This window comes from Carassius auratus, chromosome 21 (genome assembly GCF_003368295.1).
Source record: "Carassius auratus strain Wakin chromosome 21, ASM336829v1, whole genome shotgun sequence".
In the NCBI taxonomy this organism is placed as follows: domain Eukaryota; kingdom Metazoa; phylum Chordata; class Actinopteri; order Cypriniformes; family Cyprinidae; genus Carassius; species Carassius auratus.
Genome location: NC_039263.1, coordinates 22,531,185 through 22,541,845, shown reverse-complemented (window position 1 = coordinate 22,541,845; position 10,661 = coordinate 22,531,185). Strand labels below are relative to the sequence as shown.

General features: G+C 35.9%; 2 protein-coding genes across 2 annotated transcripts; one reads left to right on the top strand and one right to left on the bottom strand.

Moving 5' to 3' along the window:
- Positions 1–855: 855 nt before the first annotated feature.
- On the bottom strand, positions 856–5,096 carry LOC113038972 (phosducin-like protein). The gene is made up of 5 exons (XM_026196792.1): positions 4,994–5,096; positions 3,991–4,174; positions 3,682–3,863; positions 2,971–3,258; positions 856–1,590 (listed from the first exon to the last, which is right to left on the bottom strand). Exons 2-5 carry the CDS (start codon positions 4,163–4,165, stop codon positions 1,306–1,308), a joined length of 930 nt encoding a protein of 309 aa, XP_026052577.1. The 5' UTR covers positions 4,166–4,174; positions 4,994–5,096; the 3' UTR covers positions 856–1,305.
- A 3,550-nt stretch (positions 5,097–8,646) lies between these two features.
- On the top strand, positions 8,647–10,266 carry LOC113039226 (urokinase plasminogen activator surface receptor-like). The gene is made up of 5 exons (XM_026197109.1): positions 8,647–8,848; positions 8,941–9,069; positions 9,362–9,493; positions 9,670–9,810; positions 9,911–10,266. The coding sequence occupies exons 1-5, from the start codon at positions 8,800–8,802 to the stop codon at positions 10,120–10,122; spliced, it is 663 nt and encodes a 220-aa protein (XP_026052894.1). The 5' UTR covers positions 8,647–8,799; the 3' UTR covers positions 10,123–10,266.
- Positions 10,267–10,661: the final 395 nt, after the last annotated feature.

Genomic DNA, 10,661 nt, shown 5'->3' with positions numbered 1-10,661 from the left:
CATGGATATTTCCAGTTTGGCTCCTCCCCATAAACGACAAAAAAAAACACACACATAAAATATTACATAAACACCACAATTTACTCAGTGTGAGCTGTAATTTTCTTTAAAATATAATAGTAACATAATTACTGTATTAATTGTACGTTCACAGCATTGTTTTAAAATCAAATGCTGGCCTGACTGACTTACAGCTTAATGGCGCCCTCTGTTGATTTAGGAGTGTAAATAATTTACTAAATGTTTTGCACATAAACATGCGAGAAGCGGTCCACTGTTTATTCTCAGATTTGAAACTAATTCGACATATTTCTCTAAAATAAATACCATACTGTCAATAGAGCAGATTTTTTCCATACAGTTTCTCAAAATACTTTCTAAATATTTTTAGATTACATTATCAAAGTAAATAAAAACATAACATTATATTTATATATTCTACTTAAAAAATATGGTTTTAATATACTGGATTAATGATTGGTTATATTGGGAAATGTTATTCCTCTATGAAATCTATTAAATTATGCATTTTAAGTTTATTTAAAATTTAATTATGTTTTTTTCTATACTTGTATGAATTTGCTTGTATTAAAATATTTGTTTTATGTATTACTATGCATATTTTCTCATTATTTTATATTCTACATTATATATGAATAAAATAAGTCAGAAATGTGGTTAACTCAACATGAATTAGAAAAAAAAAAGTACTGCAACACTAGTAGCCTGTTAAATATATACATTACACTAACTAAAACACAAGAAAGCGACCAGAAATGTAAGCATTGGCAAAATAAAATAAGTGGTAAACCAATTTTTTTCCTTAACATGCAGAGAAAGTAAACAAGACAAGGGTCTATTTACAATCATGTTTTTATTTTATGCAATTGTCTTGATGGATATGTTTACAAAATGTATAAAACTAACAGAGGCTAAAGCAAACTAATATGTCCAGAACACACAAATAAACAAACACATACATCTAAAACTATAATAAATAGTGAAACATCGATGCAGGATTCTCTGAAGGGTTTTGCATTTTTTTTGCATAAAGAAACCATCCCGATTCCGGAAGTGTCAGAAATAAGACACACATATAAACACATCTAATGATATCTACTGTATTGTTCCAGTAATCATGATCTGTGAAATGCCTAGATCCAGAGTTTACAGTAGTGTATCTCACATTTTACTTAGCTGCAGCCATTGTTTGCTTTTGGTCACTGTATTGGGTCTGAATCACTATGTGGAAGTATACAAGAGTGTATATTTTGGTGTGCATGTATGTATACAGACATCACACATTTAGTCTATATCCAGGTCGCTGTCAGAATCGTCAGGGTGAGTGACAGCGGCATTGCGAATAGATGAGTGTTTGTTTGACTGTGTGTATTTCTCGGGAAGAAGCCCATATTCCTGCAGCAGGGCTTCGACGTCTGTGGCGTAAAAATCATCTCCGAGCTGATCGGACACACGCACCAGATTCCCCACCAGATCACCGCCACGGTACAGCAGCAGGGCCGGCAAAGCTGAACTGCGGAAAAGAGCGCTGGTGCCGACCGCAGAGCCCTGGACTCGACAGAACTTCACCTGCAGGTCATGGAGAGAAACAAAGAAGTAAGAAATCTCAACATAATACAAACTAAAAGAACACCTTACCCCAAAATTTTTTATTTCAGCAAATTTACTCAGGCCATCCGAGATGTAGAGGAGTTTATTTCTTCGCCAGATTTGGAGAAATGTAGCATTTTATCACTTGCTCAGCAATGGATCCTCTGCAGTGAATGGGTGCCGCCAGAATGGGAGTCCAAACAGCTGATAAAAACATCACAATAAACCACAAAGCCCCTTTCACACTGCACGTCGGACCCGCAATATTCCCGTAACATTGCCTGGTCGCCTTCTGTGTGAAAGCAACCACGTCCCGGAATTGATTACCGAATTTAACCCGGGTCGGGGACCTAGTAACATTGCGGTAATCGATCTGGAACGAGCGCTGTGTGAACAAAAGCCAGATCTAATTCGGTATCGAAGTGATGACGCGCGTTATCGCGCGACTCTTTTACCGGCTGTTTTGAAGGAAGATCAACATTTCGCGACGAAAACATATGTGCAAACTGTAATGACGCAGAGATCAGTTAGTTCCTCACTTTCCGCGCTGACGCAGAGATCGTTTGCTTGCTTCAGTTAAAGTATAACGTGCCAAGCGTTGTCGACTCGTACATTACACGTCACGCGCTGATGTCACGTGTCGTTACGGGATCTTCAAGGGTTGTGTGTGAAAGCACGCACATATACCGGGTCATCACTGGCAGTGTGAAAGTGCCAAATCTAGCGACCCGGGGAACAATTGCAGGAACACTTTACCCCTGTATTTGCCGGAATGGCAGTGTGAAAAGGGCTCAAGTAATACACACCACTCCAGTCCAGTCTTGTGAAGTTAAAAGCTGCGTGTTTGTAAGAAACAAATCCATCAGGACATTTTTAACTTGAAACCATTACTTCCAACAAAAATATGAATCCTTTATCCATAATAACAGTTGTACTGTCTGAATCAGGAGAGAAATCTGCATAGATCAAGCACAACTTACAAGCCAAAACAATTCTAAATACACAGGAGGTGGGCTTTTTCAACGCAGGACATCTTATTATGGACAAAGGACCAGAAGCAACGACTTGAAGTCAAAATATCTTAAGGGATTTGTTTCTTATAAATGCAGCTTTTCACTTCACAAGACTGGAGTTGTGTGGATTACTGTGATGTTTTTATTATCTGTTTGGACTCTCATTCTGACGGCACCCATTCACTGCAGAGGATCCACTGGTGAGCAAATCATGTAAATGTCTCCTAATCAGTTCAGATGAATAAACAAATACATCTACATCCGGAATGCCCTGCCGGTGAGTAAATTTTTTGCTGAACTATTCCTTTAAAGCCCTATAATGAAAACATTTCTTCATCATTGTTACCATTGGGTACTGCAGTGCGAGGCAGAGCAGACTTCCATCCATGGCCTGGCAGGAGGGCACCTCTGGCTCGTAGATGTGGACCAGCACCAGAGTGTTCTTGCCCTCCTCGTCTACGGCACGCAGGAACTCCTCCCCCGATGAGATGTCAATCAACTTTTCGAAGCGCCGCCCTCCACACACCTGCCGCCGCATCTCCTCCATGCGCTGCAGCCGATACTGCTGGAGGAAGGCTTCATCATCATCATCATCCTCCTCCTCTTCTTCTTCATCATCCACACGGAGGTTCATCTGAAGTAAAATACAAGAAAAAAGGAGAATTAAATTTTGTTGATGATATTCGGAATGAGGAGGGCAAAGTGCAATGAATATAAAAAAAGGTAGTACAATTTGCTTATATTTTTACTATTTTGTTTTTATTTTTAAACATGAGACGTAATGTCCATTTGATATAAATAATTAAGGTTATTCAAATTAAAACATTTTATGTACTTCAGTCAACAATATATATATATATATATATATATATTTTTTTTTTTTTTTTTTTTAAGCACTAAAACAAGTAAAAAATTTAATATAAAATATATATTAACAAAAAAATATTAACATTGAAAAATATTACAAATTAAAAAAATAATGATAATAAAATAGACAATCATATTGTGATATTCGGTGCCATTCAGTATGATAATTTGTGTATAGAGTGCTTCTCACTTTGCCTGCGATCTTATCCTGCAGCTCCTTCTGTTTCTGTCTGTCGGCTTCTTCTTCTAGATGTGACTTGCAGGTCATGCTGAGTTTCTTGATGAGTCGCTCCATCTCTTTCTGCTGCTCCACGCGCTGCTCGTTCTCCAGCTGTTTGTATTTACGCCAGTCATTGATCACTCCCTTCGGCCCTGTGGGAGAAAACACATTCAGTTTCACAGAAGTGTGGTTGATGAACATGGATGCAGGATCTTTTAATCAGAGTCTGTGAGAGATAGAAGTACAAATTTTGTTTTCATAATTGCCATTTAACCGTACCAGTGTTGACCGAACTGCCATCTGCGCTGTAGTCCAGTTCCACATCCAGCACCTCCTGGTCTCGGATGCTTTTGGATGCGTTCTCCTCTTCCTCATGATCGCTCTCTTCATCCTCACTGCTGCTGTAGTAATACTGCAGCTTCTCCCCAAGGATCTTATCATCAAGTGTCGTCATGATGTCAAACTGAGATACATGTGAAAGACACACAGAAAACATACAACCAACACGCTGAGAACATCAAGAAACATCAAAATCGGCAGTTTTTAGATGAGCAGACAGCACAGACAGCTTTCCATTATACAAACCACTAAACAAGACTCAAATACAAGGTGATGAAAGGTAACACATCACATAGTTCAAGTAGTTAACAATATTAATTGAATTTCTCAAAATATAAACGATAAATACAATGTCACAACATTATAATACCTAGGTATATTAGGTAAAAAAAAATCTAGTTCAAAATATCCTCATCAGAAAATTATAATTAGAAATTAAAATTAGCCCTCATCCACTCTGGAGAGGAAATCTAGATTAATGACTGAAGTTACAAAAAAAAAAAACAACAACAACCACCCTTCTATTAATGTAAATACATAAAGCCATAACCTTTACTTCGTAAGAAATATTTCTAGATTTATCTAGTGAACAGCTATCTGTCAAACAACCCACTGCCTAACTATACACATCAGGTAACGTTAATGTTTTAGTAATAAACTACCTTAATGACATGAGAAATCACTGTTCACTTACTGGGAGTATGATTTGTCCATTGAAAATCAGTGTAAATCTAAATTATATAAATTACAGTACGTGAGAATCCCGATTAGTGTTTGCTATGTTAACATGCTAACCCTTCTTTGTGCTAACGTAGTATGTTAGCTAGTCAGTTAACGCACCAGAACACGACACAACTAATAAACTAGAGTACATATATTATAAACAAGATGTGTTTTATGAATATTAAACCATTTATCATCTGTTAACCCGACTGAATCTTACCAATATGTGTCTCTTTTATATCAGTTTATCGCTGAAACAGCCACTTCAGATGCAACACTGGATCTACAACGGAAGCACAAGTACTGACCAATCACAATGCTGAAGAGATGATTGACACGAGTATCAACCAATAAGAGTTTGAAACGATTGAGAGAAGGCGTTTCACATATGTTTGGGTGACAATTTTTTTTTTACGGTACAGGATTGCCAGGTCTGCGTAGCCAATCAAGGCATTACTAGGATAGGGCTAGAAAATATACAGCCAAGACTTGATTCATGTTTTATACATTCCACACTTGATACAGAAACGACCAGATTGCTCTACTGGGCAACCGCACATCAATATTGCACAAGTTTTGTCAGAACAACGGTTATTTATTTCTGTATATTTGCATTATTGCAAGGTTACATTTTGGGTTGAGGTAATTTCAGACATTAATAAAAACAATCTAATAGGAAGCAAATTCAAATTTATTGTTGTTGTTTTCTGGTATTGTGCTGAATTCTGCACCCCTGCCAGATTATGCACCCCCTCGTTAGCCAAGTCACCCTTTTTTATACCATAATAAAATGAGGACATGCTCAAAAGAGAGTTTTGTCAGGTTTAGCTCAGGTCTGGGTACAAATTTGTCAAAAAAAATAAATATATTATATATAATATGGTTAATTAGGTGCGCACATAACCTGCACACACAACAGTGTTTAGTGTTGCAATTAGTCATTACTGTAATTTTTGTAATTATAGCAATGTCTACAAACTTAGAACACTCTAGAAAAGCATAGCAACCAGCCAAAATTATCTTGAGGAACAATAATAATAATAAATAAATAATAATAATAATAATAATAAAAACAGTAAAATATAAAGAAACATATAAACATTAAAGTTGCAAGCAGCGATGAACGGGCCCTCGCACCTGGGCTCACCGCCAGCCAGCTGCGTTAGTAAAAAAAGGCGAACAGTGAGAAATATGCATTTAATGTCGTAAATATAAGTGGAATATGTCAAAGTCATTTATATGTGCCAATCTTCCTGTTGCCAACAGGTGGCGCTATCATTATAATGGAATATTGGCCTTCAGATGTGTTCAGGCCAGGAGTCTTATCGAACATGTAAAGTTTGGGGGATATCGAACATTTTATGCCTGAGTTACAACAACTTCTCTTCCTATGGAGAGACATCAAATTTTGTCATGGCGTTATGGACACGCCCTTTAACAAAAACTCAAGATCTCCATAATTTAACATTGCAAAGCTTTTGAGTAGTGTGTTACAATGTAAAACATGTCACTTCCTGTTGCCAGCAGGTGGCGCTATGGCCATAACTGAATATGGGCATGTTGATCTGTTCAGGTCTTATCAAACATGTGAAGTTTGGTGCAGATTGGACATTGTATGTTGGAGTTATAGCAACCTCCTTTTTCATGGCGAAACATCAAAATTTGTCAGGCCGCCATGGACACGCCCTTCAACGAAACCTCAAGTCCTTCGCAATTTAACATCGAAAAGGTATTTAGATTACACTGACTAACTTTGGTGTTTATCTGAATAAATCTCTAGGAGGAGTTTGTTAAAGTACAACCCCTGAAAATGGCAAAAACGACACCAATTTTGCAGAGAAAATTCTAAATAACCAACTTCCAGCTGGGATTCGGATTTCCTACCAAGAGACTTTTTTGTAGATATTGTTGTGTCACATGTGTGTACCGTTTTTTGTACATGTACGTGAAATGGAGCTCGAGGCGCGCTATGTTGAAAGTGTATAGGTGGCGCTATCGAGCCATTTTGCCACACCCATTGGAATATTGGCCTTCAGCTGTGTTCAGGACTCTTATCAAACATGTGAAGTTTGGGGAAGATCATACATTTTATGCCTGAGTTACAAATTTTATTCCAATGACGAGACATCAAATTTTGTCACAACGCCAAGGACACGCCCTTTATCGAAAACTCAAGATATTCACAATTCACTATCACAAAGGCCTTTAGATTAGACAGACCAAAATAAAATGTTAATTTTATTAAATTTCTATGAGTAGTTCATTGCAGCGTAAAGCATTCCCTTCCTGTTGCCAACAGGTGGCGCTATGACTATTACTAAATTTGGGAATGTTGATCTGTTCAGGTCAGGAGTCTTATCAAACATGTGAAGTTTGGTGCAGATTGGACATTGTATGTTTGAGTTATAGCAACTTCATTTTTCATGGCAAATCATCGAAATTCGCACCACCATGACACGCCCTTAAACGAAAACTCAAGATCTTCGCAATTTAACATCGCAATGGTCTTTAGATTACACTGACTGACTCTGGTGTTTATCTGAATAAATCTTTTATATTATATATATATAATATAAAATAAATAATAAAAAGTATATTCATGTTAATAAATATATAATCAGAATTATACTATTTTATGTGTTGTATGGTAAATACTGTTCCGTGTAAGCAACAACTGAAAAATAGAGTGCACAGTACAAAACAAATAAATAAAATAAAATGTTTATTTTCAGATGTCCACTACCACTGTGAAATGTTCATCTTAGAATGTGCATCAAAAATGTATATTGTGTATGCTTATTTTTAAACAGTATTGTAACAATATGACAATAAAAAAAACTAAATTAAAAAGAGACTTACAAAAAGCATTCTGGTTATCATGTTTGTTTTTCCTTTTTTCCTCTTTAGTGATATCCACACAACCACAGACACTCATTTCACACACTCCACTTACACGCACCACACACACACACACACACACACACCACATCCAGACCACATTTGCACTGTGACACACAGCACACACTGATGCTTCTTTTCTGTGATTCTGAGCACTTTTAGAGGATAAAATGTAAGAATACAAGTTTAAAGTTTGTTCTATAAAATATAGACTGAATATCATACAGGGATAAAGGCCTTCAGTTTATAAACAGCTTTGTGATTTTTTTCCCCTTTCACTATTTATCACTATAGAACAGAGCCACAACAACACCTACTGTATTTCACAATGCTATCAAATGACCATCGCATGCAATGACTAAAGGTTAACTGACGTCACTTGATCTAACATGTTTCTGGTTTGTGTAGCTAATGAGAATGCCTGAAATTATCATACATATGTTCAGACAAATAACTTGTTAAGGATTTTAACTTTTGCTGAAGGTGATCAAGGTGATTTTGTTATTTTGGTAAATTTTTTAATGCATGCCTTTATCCTCTCTGAAGCTACAAAATAATTATAATACTGCCATTTATATGTGTCAGTTTAAAATAACACATTATTGCCAAAAGCATGTGAACACCTGAACACTCGTATGCTTCGGGTGAACACTTACTTTGTAAATGAATTCAGAACCACAAGTGTTTAAAGGAAGCTGATCCTCCCTTTGCAGCTATTGCATCTTTAAATTTTTTACTTTTTTTTAATAGTTGGTTTTGAACTGAGGCTTCACACCTGTGACTTTCTTATTGTACAGAACTACCTGTTCAGGAAAAAAAATCATCAAATTTATTTTTGTACAGCCTTTATTAAGTTGTAAAATACATTGATCACATTTTATTAATTTGTTAAACTGGGGTGTAATTTAAAAAAATATATATATTGCAAAATGTTACAGGAAGAATGTTATTTGATATGATATTTTTTTTTGTCATTATTCATAACAAACTGAATAAGCTAGACTATTTCATTTCAAGGTTATTAACATTATTTTTTTTTTACTTTTCCCATAAAGTCCCTCCCCTTCTGATAAGATATAAAATGGGCGCTCCACCAGGCAAGTTATCTCATTCACCTTCTGATCAAAAATGGATCTACAGATCTCAGTTTTTCTTCTGTTCGTTCTTTTCCCTGCAGGTAAAAAGACATATAGCTTGACTGACTGATATTTATTTATAAATAGATAATCAATGTTTCTCTTTCACTGTCTCCCTCTCTTATTACTAAAGGACACTCTCTCAGCTGTTATGAGTGCAGCAGACGCAATGGTCCTATGGATGTTTCTTGTTCAGATCAAGAGGTTAACACATGCCCCACGAAATATAAGTGCATGAGTGCCACAGTAGTACAGCAAGTTGGTAAGTCCATTTAGGATGTTTTGAATTGTACTTTTATAACTGATGAAGATGCTATTATAACAGTGGAAATTTAACTTCTCATAGAATTGATATATTATTGATTTTGTTTATCTTTCAGGTTGTTATGCTAACAATTCAATTAGTATAAAAAAAATCATTGTAATGAAAAAAATTATTTTATTTTATTTTATTTTTTTTTTACTCTGACTGCTTCTTTAAAATATTTATAAATAAACTGTCCATCAAAAAAAGTAAAATAATTTGGTCTTTCCTGTATCATTGATATTTTTAGAGGGCATTACTACTATGTCAAGGGTTAAAGGCTGTTCTGCTGACTGTCGTAGTGGTTCCCAAAATGTTGGCTTTCTAAGGAATGTCATAAAATGCTGTGACACAGACCTGTGTAACATCCAATATGCTCCAGGTATTGCACTTTACTATGCAAATGAATATCTTCTCTATAAGTCAACACTTATTTTACTTCATCAGGAAATTAAACGTCGGGTGCAGCTTGGCAGTTATGATTGAAAATAGCTATTTAATTAGATTTATTCCATTATATTTTGTACAAAAAAAAATAAAAACAATTTCCTCCCGTAGATCCCAGAACTATGGTTCCTAATGGAAAGAAATGTTACTATTGTGATGAGAAGAGCTGCTCAAACATATTGAGCTGTTCAGGAAGTGAAGACGGCTGCTTTACAGTAACACCTAAGAATCTGGAGGAAAAAGAACTTTCAAGTCATTATTTTTGTCTCATCATAATTTTAAACATTTGATACAAATGATACCAATTGCTAGCTTAGCCTGAATTAACCTTTGTTTTCTGTCTTTTCATCAGAGAACTCCCGAGGCCAGCCATTGGTTGTAAAAGGCTGTATCTCTAAAGAAATCTGTCATTCAACGGTTAGCAATGTGGAGGTCATCTCATGTTGTTCAGGGAATCTGTGTAATGGTGCTCAGAGCGTCTCTGAGGGTAACGGTGTTCAGAGCGTCTCTCAGAGCTTCCTGTTCCTCTGCCTTTCTCTGCTCTCCTTCATCCTGCTGCACTGAATCCAGCAGAGCTACAGCAGAGACAAACCATGATGCAGTTCACAAACATATACATCTTGTATTTTCTCTATAATATCTTTGGAGACCTAATATGATTAATTGAACCTGATTTAGATTTAGAAACAATAGATATACAGTACTGAATTAATAAAATATTTTGGTGTCAAACCAAGTGGTCCAATGGAAGTTTCTTGACCTTTTTATGTAATGTCCTGTTTTTTCCAGTCTTTTTCAACCTCTAAAAAATATCTTTTAGTATGCAAATTCTTTAGATATATTTTTTTTGTAAGTGAAGAAAACAAAAATAACTACTTTATTCGATAATTCCTTTGAAAAAGCGTTCCCTTCGCTTCATATAACCCAGATTGCACATCTGATAGCAGATGGAGTATTCTGACGACAACTTTCATGCCTTTTCTGGACCTTGACACTGTTATTTATTTGGCACTCTATGGGACAGTCTCAAGCCAGTCCAGGTTTTCATCTAAAATATCTTAAATTGTGTTCTGAAGACAAACCAAGCATTTACAGGTTCGGAA

Coding starts and splice junctions, on each gene's coding strand:
- LOC113039226 (XM_026197109.1), top strand. CDS start 8,800: ATGGATCTACAGATCTCAGTTTTTCTTCTGTTCGTTCTTTTCCCTGCA. Junction 8,849..8,940: donor GTTCGTTCTTTTCCCTGCAG/GTAAAAAGACAT, acceptor TTATTACTAAAG/GACACTCTCTCAGCTGTTAT. Junction 9,494..9,669: donor TAACATCCAATATGCTCCAG/GTATTGCACTTT, acceptor TTCCTCCCGTAG/ATCCCAGAACTATGGTTCCT.
- LOC113038972 (XM_026196792.1), bottom strand. CDS start 4,165: ATGACGACACTTGATGATAAGATCCTTGGGGAGAAGCTGCAGTATTAC. Junction 3,864..3,990: donor TGGCAGTTCGGTCAACACTG/GTACGGTTAAAT, acceptor TTTCTCCCACAG/GGCCGAAGGGAGTGATCAAT. Junction 3,259..3,681: donor AGGATAAGATCGCAGGCAAA/GTGAGAAGCACT, acceptor ATTTTACTTCAG/ATGAACCTCCGTGTGGATGA.